At 37.2% G+C, this 16,325-nt stretch overlaps 2 protein-coding genes and 1 pseudogene across 2 annotated transcripts; all 3 read right to left on the bottom strand.

Moving 5' to 3' along the window:
* Window positions 1–3: 3 nt before the first annotated feature.
* Window positions 4–3,929, bottom strand: LOC122041555 (N-alpha-acetyltransferase 40-like). Its single transcript, XM_042601275.1, has 8 exons — window positions 3,750–3,929; window positions 2,822–2,924; window positions 1,521–1,600; window positions 1,125–1,442; window positions 845–921; window positions 713–755; window positions 558–626; window positions 4–211 (listed from the first exon to the last, which is right to left on the bottom strand). Exons 1-8 carry the CDS (start codon window positions 3,801–3,803, stop codon window positions 173–175), a joined length of 783 nt encoding a protein of 260 aa, XP_042457209.1. The 5' UTR covers window positions 3,804–3,929; the 3' UTR covers window positions 4–172.
* Window positions 3,930–5,714: 1,785 nt separating this feature from the next.
* Window positions 5,715–7,651, bottom strand: LOC122039806 (type IV inositol polyphosphate 5-phosphatase 9-like). Its single transcript, XM_042599245.1, has 7 exons — window positions 7,517–7,651; window positions 7,310–7,417; window positions 6,915–7,236; window positions 6,627–6,811; window positions 6,440–6,551; window positions 6,171–6,325; window positions 5,715–5,958 (listed from the first exon to the last, which is right to left on the bottom strand). Exons 1-7 carry the CDS (start codon window positions 7,543–7,545, stop codon window positions 5,844–5,846), a joined length of 1,026 nt encoding a protein of 341 aa, XP_042455179.1. The 5' UTR covers window positions 7,546–7,651; the 3' UTR covers window positions 5,715–5,843.
* A 2,143-nt stretch (window positions 7,652–9,794) lies between these two features.
* On the bottom strand, window positions 9,795–12,218 carry LOC122041551 (annotated as a pseudogene).
* Between the last annotated feature and the right edge of the window lie 4,107 nt (window positions 12,219–16,325).

The following is a 16,325-nucleotide window of genomic DNA, read 5'->3' as shown; positions in this document are numbered from 1 at the left end:
ATCTAGTGATGAAGAAGTGAACGGCATTTACTTCATGTTTGATCAGTTACTTCCTCTGTATGAATGCAAAAATAATTTTGCAGAAAATCAACAATAAAATCTTTTGTTGAATGAATACAACGCAAATCATGGGCAATTGTACATGGAACAAAATTTAGCCCAATTGAGGAAACTATGAGGTGAGCAAATGTCCACCATGCTGTGGCTTTCCCTGCATAGATTTGCATGAGTCAGGATATATGTTTCAATCCATTTGAATCGGAAGCTGTGGGACTCAAATAGCATATAAAAGTGTCAAATAAATTCTATATTAGAGTTTAAATCCATTCAAACAGGCAGCCAAAGTGAAGAGATCAAGGCTCAAGGAGCGGGAGACTTGTAACGATCATCAATGGGCAGCTATAAAGTTAGATTTAATAGTTTCAATCCTCAGAACACACAACCAAGGATACTAATGTTGAAAGTATGCATTAAGAATTTCTTCTTTTCTAATGAACTTCACAATGTAGATCGACAAGACGAACGCAAAAGTCAATCGTTGAGAGAATAGATCGTACCTCCATTTTTTCTTTTGCTTCAGAATTAAATGTCTTGCAGAAAATCTCGTAGCTTTTCTCCGATCCAATCTGTTTTGGAAGGAAAGTCATGAGTGGTTAGTTTTGGGGATAAGAAAAATGCGTAAAGTTTGTGAGTGTAACACTAAATTGAATACCAGAGGATCTATCTGTGACGGGGAGATGGCTGAGATTGTGTAACTGAAAGGAAATTTATCATATAAAGAGAAAGAATATTAAATATTTGAACTTGATGTGCACTGACCATTGATGTCGAGATAACAAGTTACCTCAGCTTGCTGGTGTAGAAACTCATTGCCAAGATGTTCGCTTTTTGTACTGTCAGCATCACAGCTCCCATGCGATTCTACAAAATATCCAAATGCTACATTTAAATCCAGTCATCTACTTTAAGATGAATAAGACTCAAGGATGGTCACAATGATTATGAAAATTCTTTCCAGAATAACTAAATAGATGAGGTGCCCCAACCAACATGGCAATCATCACTACCATAATAGGTTGCAATAGGTATATATATCATTCTGTTAAAACAAATATTGATCTTACCTTGTGTGCAATAAGTTCAATCAGTTGCATCAGAAACTTCCCTAATCCCTTTCTCTGAGCACAGGCCTCCAGCTGTAGTTCATATACATAAACCACAGGAACATCTTCCTCGACAATAAAGCGGTAATGTACAAAACCGACCAGTGCATTTTGATCACCTGTCAGACCAGCACAGTTTGTTTCTTCACTTTCAGACACAGGAGTTTGATTTGTTGATTTTCGAACAAATATATAATGTGCATCAGGAGAAACCATTTCTCTACGCTTCACTTTCTCTTCGGCCGGCCACTCTGAACCATATGGAGCTTCCATATTGATCTGTATAACTTGATTTAGATGACATACAAGTACTTAAAGTATTTAAGAAACCAAAGTAAAAAAAAAAACAATTGTTACCTTAAGAAGATTTTGAATATACTTTTTTATAGGCGAGGTGAGTTGGTCTCCGAGACCCGATTCCAAGTAGACTGAAAGTCCTGATCATAAGTTAACATGGCCAAGATTATATACATGCTGAGAAACAGTCCTTCGGAATCATATAACTTTTACATGCTTCCTTGGCCTCATTAACAGAACAAGGTCTTTGTAATAGACAACAAGGCTCTCAAACATAAGACAGTAAGAAAAGAAAGTTATGATCAATTGAGTTTGTATGTTTATTTTTTTTTTCCTTTTTTACTGATTGAGAATTTTGGCTGTTATTTACCAAAGACTCATAAAGATAATGGTAATGAATCTAGATGATCTTTTATAAACAATTGTCTCTGAGATTCTACCATTAAGTTGATACAGATAGTGATTTCAATGCAACGTTTAAAATATTGTTCCATAAAAGTGTTTTGTTCTTTGGCCGGATGGTAGGATAGGAGCACTGGTTCCTGTAGCATGTTAGTTCTTATAACTTCCAATATTAACCAATGCTCCCAAGACATCTAATATTAGAATTGGTTTCTTTATATATCTATAATTATATCATAGTCAATCGCATCACTGTATGTGGGACTTGGAAAGCACAAATGAAACTAGAACAAGTATTTGAAAACAATATGGGCACATCTTGATTTCTCCAATGTTAGCATCATTCTTTGCTATTGTTAATGCTCTGGTTGGTGCATCTCTTCTTCCCTTTCTCATTTTTTTAGTATTTCATCTCCTTCCTATGATCCACAAACAAAATCTAAAGATGAATAATGGGAAGAGGACCTTCGTGTCTTTGTTGCTACCACTTCTAGTGCTTCTTTCCTTCCCCTCCCCTCTATTTTTAGCGTTTCATTTTCTCTCCGTGGATGAGACAGTCAGTTCTGGAAAGCACCAGCCAAGACAAGCCCTATCTTAATCACTACCACTAAAACTAGTGTCAGTAGTGATATTCACTTGTGTCAACACAATATCTACATTGGTGGGTGACTGGAATAAATATGCCTCTACTGTGTCCTGAAAAGCAAAGATATGGCATCAAAAAAGGAAAGAAAAAAAAAACAAACAGCAGAGACATGCGAAAATATATTGACTGATCACTTTCAATGTCACTTCAAACTGAATAAATAAAATACCATGGAGCAATTGTCCTTGATAGTAAAACAAGTTTTTTTTAACAGATAATAAGGCTTGCACAGTATAAAAGAAACTTCTAGGTGATTAAATCTATAAGTCTAGTTTTTCATTTTTGGATTTTGAGAATCTCAGGCCTTATTTACCATTTCTTTCATAGTGACGGAATGGTGGGAAGGAAACTAGATGGTCCTTCACAGATGATGCCTTCTTTATTATTTCATCAATTGTTTTCTTCTTCTCAAGTACCTAAAGAAACACAGTATTGTGATAGACAAGATAATGATGCTTATAGTACAAGACTCATGCATAATTATCTAAATAATTAAATGCACTCCGAAAGCAATAATCAAAATTCAAAGATAATTGGCACAAAAAAGAAAGATGTGAGTATACTACTAGTCTGTTGGATCCCACCTAAAAACCAAAAGACTAGGGATTTAGAAATTTTGAATATTACTAATATTGTAGTTAAACTTACCTACTGACCCTAAATAGTTGGAACTAACACATTGAGGATGATGACCGTTTCTATTCATTTGCAAGGGCATCTCTCCCTTTTTTTTTTCTCATTTTTTTTGTGTATTATAAGAAGCTTTATCATGTGCTATTTATGTCATCTCTCTTTTAAACCCCACCTTTTGCATACATTTTCTAACAATTAGATCCTCAGCATAAATCTACCCTTACCCTAAATCGCTATGATCTTGGTTGATGTATGAATGAATATTTCAGAAGGTAAGTGTGCATCGATCATTTCATTTGAGCACTTCCTAACTCCTGTCATCTTCATCATGTGATATTGTTTTATCTTCATCACATAAAATAATAAGACGAAAGAAAGAGGGCAAAGCGACAAATCACTCATCCGCTTCTCATCTCATTTGCTCAGAAGCCACAGAGACATATACAACCTCAATCCAAAAAAATAAATAAATAAAACCTTTCAAATGAAATAGAACATAGGAACCTCGACGACAACAAGAACAACCACAAAACGAAACGAAAACAAAAAGGGAAGGGGAAAAAAAAACAGAGTGAAACAGAAAGATCAGTAGAAAGAAAGAGAGATACCTCCTTTCTTTTGAGCTTCTTCTCTTTGCCACTTGGGAGCCGCTTCGCGTCCATGGATTCACCACGCCGAAGACGAAACGAAAGTACACTTATTCCTCCTCCATGGAGAGAGTTTCCCCCTTCGACGAGTCTCCGCAGCGTACAAAGGAATGGAAGAGCAGTGGCACCACTGCGGAAGATGCAAGGCAGAGGAGGTGGACCGACCTACCGCCGCAACAAGCAGGCCCGGCCTGCTATATTGGTTTGGGCCATTTGGCACGGATCCAGGCCGTGTTTTTTGTGAACCCTGAACGTTTAAAAGTATAATAAATCCGTGCGACAAAGTTGCGCCCAACCTGCCCATGCGAAGTCAACTAGACTTGACTCATGTCAAGCACAAGTTTGTAGAGTCACAAGTTGTACGGAGATGTCTAGATTCATTGCAATGGCGTCATACATTTTGGATAGCTATTCAAGTTATTTTCGTATATTTAATGATATATATTTACTTTCAAAAACGTTGACCAATGATCGAACCAAAGTCCATGCGACAAGTAACCTTCGAAGTCAACGTCCCAACCTCTTTATTTCATCATAATGCTGAAATTGTTGACCAAAGCACTCGAATAGCTGGCTTGCCATGAACCACAAGCTGCGAGAAGAGTTTGAGAATCTTAAGTTTGGTAGCTATTGGCCTTGGTGATTCACTATTCACTAAAGCGTCCGGACAGTTGGCTTATCTTCAGCCACGAGCTGCGTGCACACTTGGAATCATGAAGGAGACAGTGTCTCTTCCACGTTAACTAATTCTTTCCACGTTTCCTATCGCAGGTTGAATGATTGGTAGCATTATTGAATGAGTGGGAGTGTGATTGATTTGGTACGATTGCTCCTCGGCCTTCTCCACCTGTTCCTGACGTCAAAGGATCACTGATTCCACCTAATTGCGTTGCAACAAGTCAAATCAAAACTGAAGGAGTGCCTTTCGGTTAATCATGCTTTGTGAGTGTATTTGTTGTTTGTTTGTCAATGTTGGTTGTAAATGTGGACTAGAAAGATGGATGGTTAGGGCAATGGCGGAGCCAGAACGATTGATTTATCAAGATTGTGGGTCATGATCACAGATGCCGTCACCTTGAGTTGTCATTCTCTTTCTCTCATATTATTTCCTTTCTCTAATCATAAATGTGAGATACACTTCCTTCACAACGTCGTTAGGCTCCCGAGCTAAAGCCCGGGTAACCTAAGACGTGGCTCCTCTCCTGGGGTTAGGGAGTTGATTGTACGGGAATCGTCGAGATATTTGGATTCACAATTTATTTGCAAATTGAGTTTTCATCATAAATTGATCCACTAAGAGTTAGATAGAAGGAACTTTGCTTCCTCCTAATCCAATTGTGAGCCTAACTATTGATAAAAATAAAATTTGTGAAAAGGAGGTTTTTCTCTGCTAAGATGAATATACATAAATATATAAGGATAAAATAAGATAAGAATTAAAAATATTAGAAAGAAAGTTACGGTTGCAAGGGAAAACTCTAAAAGATATATTTTAGATGATATAGATATATACTTAGATGGACAATAAATGTTTTAGTTAGTTAATGTGAAACTATGATAAATATACAAATTAAACAAAGAAGAGGAAGACTAATAAAATAAGATAAATTATATTTAAATATAAATGATAATATAGTAAAAGATAAAGTTCAATGGCATAAAACCTAGTGAAATAAGATTTAATTATTGATTTTGTTATTATTGAAAAGGGGGAAGGGGGTCTTTTCTATAATGCCAAAGCCAATCAAAACGTAGACAACAACAAAAGTAGAGGTTATGTTAGGTCTAGATTATACCATGTAACTCGTAAGTGATGAGAGAGACCTTTACTATCAGAGTAACTCGATATGCTAAGCGGATCGGTGCATTGGTATAAGAATGTTATAAAAATTGTCAGCGAATAAAGGAGTGATCTTGACACCCGAGGAAATCTTAGAAGCTTCTTTGTTCGCTATCTTTTAACGAAGTCACAACCTTTTAACGAAGTCGATGAATGGATTACAAAGAAACTTAAAACTTTCATTTCTTGCACTATCATCCTACAACAATTCAAATTTACAAGTCAACCACAAAGATCGCCCGCACTAGCCTGTGGTCTGATAACTTTGACTCGCACCGTTGATAGCCAACTTGCTTCAAGCCTTTCCCAATCCACAAGATTCGATCACACCTAAAGAATTAATGCAATTTCCAAAACATAAAATTTGTATATATATATAGAGAGAGAGGAGTTATTGAATGTGCAGGACATCCAAAAGTGAGTTGGGTGTTAGAAAGCACACTCAGTCGTGCATGAGAGGCGTGCACGTGGAATTAACCATAGGATATCAAATCCATGTATATATATTATAAAAAAAAACTAATTAATTTAAATTTACTAACCATGCTGGAGCTCTTCTTTTTGCTCCTCCTGATTTATCATAAACTTGCCAACAATATTCAGCAGAGTTAGGTTTATATTTGTACGTAGGTGGAAAAGTGATGGGACCCTCATTCCATGCTTCAAATATTCCTCTCGGAGATAATTCAAATGTTAGCTACAAATTAAAATATAATATCTAATTAGGGTCAAATATACTAATTAACTATATTAAAGAAGGTATTAAGAAGGTTTGGTGGTTGTTGTCATTAATTAACTTGTAAAATTATACCTGATCTTTGCCTAATAACACTTTCCACTCCTCTCGATCGACAAGTGACCTTGTTTTTGCATCGGTGGGTAAGGAGAGCCGGTAGTTTAAATCTCCAAACAACACTACGCAGCTGCATATAGATGAGTAAGGGCAACACCGATACGAAGAAGAAGAAAAAGATGATGGAAACTCAGAAAGTACTTACTCGTGATCGAGAATTTTCTCGGGCAAATTGTTGGAAGAGTTGTTGGCAAAATCAGTCTTGAATAGAATATCGTTGAGGTTCAAGTTCCTCAGCCTTTTGTCTCCCTCTTTTTCTCCGGAACTTAGATGGCAACACACGAAGCAACAACTTACTTCACGAAGGTAGAATCTAACCGATACCGAACCCTGTTCGATATCGTAGAAGACCAATTCAAAATGTCATGACCCATAAACAAAAAATTGCTTCATGAAATTAGAATCTAACACACTAAACCAACACCCTTCATACCTTGTTCTTCAAGCAGCCCATGATGCCACAGCCTACACAAGAAACACACGGATTCTTGATGAACCCAAACAAGTCTTTCCTCGCCCAGACCGAGACCAGAATCCCTACCATTTGCTTGCTCACTATGCAACTGAATTCGGCATGATCGACGACGCCCCCTTGTTTCATAGGGTACACCTTGTGGTGATGCTGAGCCTCCTCCTGGTCGGCTCGAGAGCACTTGTTCAGAGTGGCTCCAATGAGTGAGTTCCACTTCACGGCCACCTCCTTCCTTTCGGGGCCAAGCACATTCCTCGCGCTCAGTGGCACAATCTCTTGAAACCTTTTTGATGGTTAAGGCAATGATCACAATACTGAAACTGAATTAAAAGGAAGAAAACATTATCGGTGCGTACCCGAGAACATAAATGTCATACGAGTTGCTGGTATCCAGCCAATCGTCCAAAGTGATCGGGTTGCTCGGCGGTGTGATGGCTCCGACATTCCAAGTGCTGACAAAGAGTCTGAAAGATTGAGAACAGACAGTATTGAGTATGATCAGTTTTCAGATATGAGAATTTAAGAGAAGATAGATCGAGCTTGAAGTATTCATGGAAGCTCACTTGTACTTGACTGCATCCAGCATTTCCATGTGGCAAAACCATGCAAGTGACCGCGAGTTATGAGAAGTGTGAGGCTTGAAATGCGATGAAGGAGGTGAGATATAGCAAGGCCAAGGTGGATCATTGGTTGGGGCACCTTCTCAAGACTTTGAGGTATATTGTGGGTGGTGGTGAATAAATGGGAGGTCGTAATCTAGAATCTTCTTGGAATTTTTTGAGTAATTAATTATGTGATTAATTTGTTATTTAACTTTTTTGCTCTAATTTGTGGAGGAGAGGGAGGTTATTGTGAGAGGGCACAAGGTTTCAATGTAGAATATGAGTGGTTTTGCAAGTTGATGATTGTTTTGTTTGCTTGCATGTGGACTTTAGGGCATGTTTGTAAGGGAACAGTTTGAAACTAAAAATCAACGCATGTTTAGTGTGTTGTGTGGAAATATAATTTCTTTTTTAAGTTGGCACGAGAGATGGTCAATTGGTCAGTCCAATCTTATAAATTTTTTTTATTGAATCAGATAAATCGAAAAATACTTGTAACGAGATGACTCATCAATCCAGTATTTTTAGGTTAACCACACATTAAAAAAAAAAAAAATCATATATGTTAATTTACTGATACCGAAACTCATTCATTGAATACTTAGAAAATTGAAAAGGCGCCCTATCATTACATTATTGTTGAGTAAAACTAGGATAAGTTTGTGAATAGAATGAGATTACTTAAAATTAAATTATATACGATAATCTCAATGAACTTAAAGTCAAAAAAAGATTCTCAATTTGATAAATGTTAATCTTGAATTGTCTATATGCATACTAAACAAATTAATGAATATTTAAAATTGACTTCATCAAAGTTGACAATCCAACCAATAGTGTGAGCTAAGGATAGGAATAGAAATTCCATAGTTGAAATTAAGAATTCAAATGTTTTTTTAGATCATTCTTATTCAAGAATTAACAACAAAGAATTGCATAGAAAATACTTGTGAAGAGGCCAAAAAACAGTTGGAGTTACTTTGGACTTAATGAATATTTATTCATACGTACCTCTTTAAAGGTTTAGGAATAGTGATGGCATGATGTTTTCATTAGTATAATGAATAATACTGTTCTATTAATTAAATCATGCAAAATATTTTTTTTTATTTTGTACAATTATATGAATGATAATTATATTAGGAATCTATTTAATCCCACTTGCTAGTATTTGATTCACAAAAAAATAGAGCCACACAAAATTTTAACTCCTAATAATTAGTTAATTATTTACTAATAACAAGGAATATGTCATCTTCTTAAGCTAAATATTGTCAATCCTCAATAAAAGACAATAAAATGTATTTGTAGAACAAATTAATGACAGTTTTCATTCTCATTTAATCCAAAACCTCTCTGATAACAAAAGGCTTTACATAGTTAATCTTGAATAATTATGGCAAATATAATTTGATGATAATGACAACTAAAAATTTATAGGTGCACACCTACTCAGCACAAGAATATCTTGCAACGAAATATTTCAACTGGTTTTATTTAATTAATGGAGTTAAAGTAATGCATAATCTTGTTGCAGATATCTACCTCAAATTTATATTACCACAATCCACAACTTGCAGGAATAGAAAAAAGAAAGCAATTAGGTTACTTCATGTTATCGCTACTTATTGCATGAACTCTAAAGAATAAGATTATATCAAATATGAAAGGGATAGAAACCAGAAGGAATTCACATCACATTGCTCCTTGTGCATCACTCCATTGGGAGGTTAAGCATTAAGATTAAACAGTAATATGTATGGAATATCACTAAACAAGATTAGAGATAGCTTTAGCACCAGTTGCTATGCCTTATCGTCTTGCATTAAGAACATGTAGATAAAAAATTTACATATGGACTCGATGGAACTTAGTTCAACTGCCTCTTCAAAGACTTCGCCTAAGGCTTTCATTGTGCTTACAATAAAACTTCACAATTATCACTTAGTAATAGAAATGCCAGAGATTGATTCAAACCAAAGAGTGGGTTCCTTTTTCGTTTCTACTTATTCCTCTCTAACAATGCAGAGCTTAGGAAGTTGTGCGATGTGTGCATTGAATGCTAAAAACGAGTATCAGTGTCTATGTGCTTACATGCTTGCAAAAGGAATGAGTCATGTGAAATGGATGTTCACGTAGTCAATTGTCATTTTCAACCAGCAGATCTTGGCGTGGCATCCCATCCTGTTTGCCAAGCAGTTGCATATGTAGATACAGTGGAACTTGTCTTGCTAATTGATTGTTAGGTGAGGTGCAAACTTTTCTTGGCGACAAGCCAAACGATCCAGAAAAATCCGATCCATCCTGCAACAACATTTAAATGTTATTGTAATCTACAGTACGTAGAAATTTCATACAATTACTCTTATCAATTAGTGCAGAGATGACTAATAGGCGGTTTAAAATAAACTTTAAATTATATCATTATATGAATAAACTTGAATTGATCGGATGTAAATAAACTCATTTGAGAGATTAGAAGTAATAAACAAATATAAAGGTAGAGAACTTCTCCAAGGGAACAATTGCGGATACTGGAAAATGTGATGAAAAACTATGAAATAATACTTCTTCAGAAACATACAGTTACCATTTATTTGTTATTTTGTGCAGAATATAAGTTGCTTCCTTCATTCGCAAGGGCCCTCTGAAACTGTATGACAGTAGATATATTACATACCAGTAGCTACCACGGCTGTTATGATTGCTGAGATAGTTGTTATGGAGATTACGAAAGCAGCCATGGACAATGCACCAATGTAAATTGCGATTAAGCATAAATTGCGATTAAGCATGTAAAGAAGAAGGCCAGAAAGCCACAAGCAGCTGCCAGAGACACCAGTAAGGAAACAATGATAGCATTTAGAGTAGCTGTGAACAAGAAGCACAGAAAAATCAGCAAGCCTGTCAAAGTGAGAAGGGTGATTGCTCCAACCTGCCAATCAGAAAAGAGCTGATAAGTGGTTTTCATATGTTCACTAGAGTGAAAAAAACCTATTAGTCCTTACAGTGCCATAACATATGTGTAACAGTGCAATGTGCTATCCTGCATATGCTTGCTTAATGTGCCAAAAATCTAAACAATATTTCAAATTGAGCACTACCTACAGAAGTATCCAAAAAAAAAAAAGGTTAAAAACCTGTTCAAAAGAACAGAAACAACTTTAGATTGATAAAGAAACCATGCATAAAGATCTCTTGAAAGAGAAAGTTGAATACAGTATACAAAGAAATGATGCAGTGGAATCAACCACATGCCTCTAATGCAGCAAAATAAGAAATCAAGCACTAAAATTTCTTATTGGAGATTATGATGCAACTGCATACAGATGAATGTTGCAGTTGAATGAACCCGATGCTCCTAGTGCAGAAGAGTACTGTACTCACCATATTAGCCCATCATACGAGGAAATTTTTAAGGAATCAAGCACTAGATTCTTATAAGAGATTCATAATACAGCACCATAGAAAGGAGAGTTGCAGTTGAAGTAACCAGATACTTGTGCTGCAGCAGAGTACTGTATGCACTCTATTGGCTCTTCATGTGATGATTTCTTGTAATTTGTAATTACAAGCATCAGAAGGTAAGACAACTTACAAGCATCAGAAGGTAGGAATATCAGAAGGCATTCAGAGCACGACCCTGAGCAATTTGCATCGATACAGTTGGACTACAAAGTAACTTTCTGTGGAACTAGAATTTAAAATTCACTAATAATGAACCTCAACAAATCATCCAACAAGTTTAACTCCGGATACTAAATGTAGTCTGCAGTTAGCAAAAGTTAACAGAAAGGTTTCATTTAGTTTGTGTTTCTATGCTCATTGCTACATGGATGTTGAACTAAGGTTGTGGTTATTGTCTAATATTCAATTTGTCTTGGCAGATGTTTCATTTGTTGGCACGATTGTGTCGCCCGATTATTATTTGGGGTAAAAAAAAAATGTGAATGCGTGAGATTGGCAATCTGTTCATCTGAGAAATTACATAGATCCAAATCTTCAATAACTAGAGCAGCAGCCATTGTCACATCATGGAATGCCTACCAATACACATCCAACAAAGCATCTTAAACTATTCAGGATTCAGCTTGCATTGTCTTCAAAGATCAAATTAGAGAAAGAAAAAGAAATCAGAAAGAGAGCAAGTGAGCAGCATGGGATCTACTAATCTCTACCAAAATTTGACCACAAAAATGCAGTCTAATCAATCGATGATATAGAGCAAGCAAAGGACAATGCGTACCGAGATGACAAAGAGAGCGCGCAGGGGGCCGCCGAGGCGGGTTCAGAGGCAGAGGTCCCTCGCGGAGTTTCTCGAAGCGTCTTGAAGGCGGGGGAAGGACTTGGCAACTGAGGACTTGATCCGCGGGAGAAGCGCGAGCGGAGGCGGCGAAACGACGCCCGCGAAAAAATCGCGGAGGACAGAGCAGAGCGTATCGCCGCAGCAGCCAGCAACGACGGGATCGAGCTCGAACTCGATCGTCCCGCAAATGCCTTCCTCGCTGCCGCCGCCGGTGGCGATGCCATTGGATCTCATCTTGCTATCGTCGGAGTTCGCCACCTCGTTCATCGGCCTCACCACCTGGTACGGAACGAGATCGATTGAGAGAGAGAGTAGTGGTTTTACCGTGCATTTTCGGAATATACATACATATTTTATCGTGTCAATTCATTTACGGCAATTTGTTCATAGGTATAGGTAACATTTTAAATTATGCTATTTTATTATTTATTGAAGATGTATTTTTTTTTAACAGTGTGTGTTTTTTCATTTTATTCTCTATAAATTTGATTATTTTTTATTTTCTTTATCATTTCTCTCTTTTCTCTTTCTATCTATACATACAATATCTATTCTCTTTACTCCTTTTTTTTCTTTCATCTATTTTACATGTCAATTCTTTTAAAAATATTTTAACACCTCGAGTAGCCAAAATAAATAATGTATAACATATTTGAACTTCTTGCAACCCCATAAATCTATAGAAATTGAAATTGGTGCAATCAGAGTTCTCTAAGTCCATCAATAGATTTTGATCAATCGGAGTTCTCTAGGTCCATCAATAGATTTTGGTCAAAGCCCACTGATGAACTTAGAGAGTTTCGATTGTATCCATTTTAGTTCTTGTAGATTTTTAGGGTTGCAAGGAGTTCAAATATACTATCCATTATTTATTTTGGCTTCTCAGAGGAGTTAAAATGTTATAAGGAAGAATTATCAAAATTTTTCATGTTGTGCCTAATATGATTCTATATCAGGCCCACGGTGAATCTGATATGATACATATCAGGCTCAACCTAGAGATTTTTTATGATTCTTTCTTATTACATTTTAACACCCCCGAAAAGATAAAATAAACAATGGATAGCATATTTGAATTCCTTGCAACTCCAGAGATTCATAGGAACTTAAATGGATGCAATCTGAGATGTCTAGGTCTATCAATGGATTTTGATCGAAACCTACTGATGAACTTAGAGTGTTTCGATTGCATTTATTTTAGTTCCTATAGATTTCTTGGGTTACAAGAAGTTCAAATATACTATCCATTATTTATTTTGACTTTGCAGAGGTGTTAAAATGTAATAAGAAAGAATCGTCAAAATTCTCAGGCCCAACATGGGCATGATATCGAATATCAAGTCCATGTTGGGCCTGATTTGATTCCATATCAAGCCCAACATGGAAATTTTTGACAATTCTTTTTTGTTATATTTTAACATTCTCGAGAAGTCGAAATAAACAATAGAAGCATATTTGAACTCCTTGCAACATCAGAAATCCACAGGAACTAAAATTGGTGTAATCGAAGCTCTCTAGGTCCATCAGTAAGTTTTGACCGTTTTGGTCAAAACCTACTAAAGGACCTAGAGAGCTCCGATTGCATCCATTTTAGTTCTTGTGGATTTCTGATGTTGCACGGAGTTCAAATATGCTATCCATTGTTTATTTTGGCTTCTTAGGGGTGTTAAAATATTTTTAGAAGAATCAGCATGCAAAAGAGAGGAAAGAAAAAAGAGGAGAGGAAAGAGAATAAATGTTGCATGCATAGGTGGAAAGAGAAAGAAAGAGAAAATAAAAAATAAAAAACAGTCAAATTTGTCAGGAGGGTAGATTGGGAAGAGCACTGTAAAAGGCGTGCCCTTTGGTAAATAACAAAATAACATGCGTCTTTTGATAAATTCAAAAATCTACTTACACCTTTTGGTAAATTGCTGATTCATTTACTTTTCAATTCGAACACGCTGTAGCCATGTGTCGTATGGGATCAAAATCAAAATGAACCAAACATGCCCAAAAAAATCAGACTAGATTAGAAGGGACTAAGTCAGATTAAATCTAAATAAAGATTACCCGAGGATAAGTTAGTTATTATGACTCGGTCTTAATCATAGATACCATTCCCGATTCAACCTCAGACGCAGATATCATTCTTGACTCAATCTCAACTGTTGACATCATCCCAAATTCCACCTCAGTTGCTGACATCATTCCTAACTCGGCTTCAGTCGTCGACACCATCCCTGACTCGACCTCCATCGCCGACCTCATCTTAGATTCAGCCTCAGTCATCGACATCATCCCTGGCTCAGTTTTAGCTACCAACATCATTTCAGACTCGACTTCAGTTGCCGACAACATCCCTAACTCAACTAATCAATCTCAGTCGCCAACATCATCCTTGACTCGGTCTTTGTTACTGACCTCGGCTTAGATCCAACCTAAGTCATCAACCCAGTCTTAGATTTAACCTCAGTCTCCAACTTCACCTATCCTTAGGGTCACTCAACATTAACCTTATCTCCTTGTTCGTCCTTGGATCGAGTCTACACCTTATTTGGCCTGTAGAAAAACACAAGGGGTGTGCAGATAAGGAGGCGATGTAACCGCATTCTTAATGAGATTGTTTCTCCAGGAAGAGATTGACAATGATAGTGTGCATCCCAAGAGTCGTGGACAACATGCACAAACATTCCAGGACTCATGGAAAATGGAAGTGCACATCCCGGAGAACGTGTACATTTATGTCTTTAAAAAGTTGCTCATTCCTACAGGCGCAGGTACGTGCAAACACTACTTCTCCTTACATAATTCAACTCTATCAAGAAAACTCTAACTTGAGTGTTAGAGTGGCTTGTCGGGATCCATCCCTAGTTTCATTCTAACCCTGTTCTTGAGTGTTTTTAGGTCCTTCCATCTTCCCCATTCACGATCTCCAAAGAGCATGCTTGCCAACTTATTCATTGATTGATGTCTTAATCGTCCACGATATTTGGCCTGAACAAGGCATCGTCTGTGGAAAATCTGAACTAAGACGCTGCGATGATTAACACGGGAAGAACAACTAACAATCATGACTTTGCTAGAGAGAGAACCCGTGACAAAGCTGTGGTTGTGACACAAGAAAATATCAATCAACTAGTCTCCAAGGTGGTGCAAGAAGTGCTACAACGACACCCGCTCATGTAATCGCCACCAGTGGGAACTCCTTCTCCCTTGGTAGGCACACCCCCTCCTCCTCGGGGCTAGGTGCCACCACCATTCCTAGGGGCTTCACCAGCTATAGTCTCAATCAATGAGGATGCAACCCTCTCGGATGAAGATTCGCATCAGTGATGAGTCGCTAGCGGGGGAGACACCTCCTCATGACCGCAAAGGAAAGACACATGCTTCCAAGGAGGGTGGTGCTCAAGGAATGCCCTACTCTAGAGAAGTCCTCGAACAAGAGTTATCTCACCATTTTCGGCATCCATAACTGGGTGAATACATGAGGTCGTTAGATCCGGAAGATCATTTGTGTCACATCAAAAATGCTTCCCTACTGCATCAGTACATAGATGATATTAAGTGTCGAATCTTCTTGACTACCTTATCCAGCTCAACTCAACGGCGGGTCAATCGGTTTGACGACTTGAAGGTCATTTTTTACACCAATTTACCAACAGTAAGAGGTATCAAAAAACACTTGTTAACATGTTCTCCATGAAGCAGAAGCCTTGAGAGACTCTCCGAGAGTATATCCAATGGTAAACTGAGTCGTTTGGGATGTTCCATTGACCCTTCAAAGATCTTAACCAACATATTTTCCCAAAACCTGGTTGATGGAGATTTATTCAAATCCTTGGTAAAGAAATCTCCGATGAATAATGAAAGATTATTAGAACATGCTAAGAAGTACATACACTTGGAAGAAGCTTAACTTGCATGCAGGGGTGACGTCCTCGCGACCCCTTGGCTGGATAAGAAACCTTTTCAGCTTCCACCTAGGAATAAGATCCTCCAATAGCTCCTCAACTACATGCCGACTTGTAGAGAAGAGCAGGCGGTGTAAGTCATAGATTCTATTAGTCACGTGTAATCAGATAAGAGGGAGGTGAATTGCCTGTAAATAAGAATTGAAAACTAATCTCTTCCTACTTACTTAGCAAGAACAAACACACATTAATTAGGCAAATATAACATGCAAAAGAAAGAGTAAGAGAAGACTCTGAGTTTATTTGGTTTGTAATCGACGAGGTTGCTAATCTAAGATAGTGTAAGTTCCAATAAAAAGTCTCCTTTGTTGAAGGAAGAGAAACTTCTTACAAAAGTTAAAGCACTAACAGTTGAAACAAAATTTGTAAATGAAATACAAGTGTGTTGTACTAAACTTTTAGGACTAGAGCTCTATTTATAGTCTACTGGTCGAATTCTTCCATTGGCTGATGTGGCAACTCCAGGGGCTTGGAGCAAGTTCGGGTGCCCCCAGTGATACACCTTATCTAC

Source organism: Zingiber officinale, chromosome 2A (genome assembly GCF_018446385.1).
Source record: "Zingiber officinale cultivar Zhangliang chromosome 2A, Zo_v1.1, whole genome shotgun sequence".
Lineage (NCBI taxonomy): Eukaryota > Viridiplantae > Streptophyta > Magnoliopsida > Zingiberales > Zingiberaceae > Zingiber > Zingiber officinale.
The sequence above is the reverse complement of the archived record's forward strand: the minus strand, read 5'-3'. Positions and strand labels throughout refer to the sequence as shown.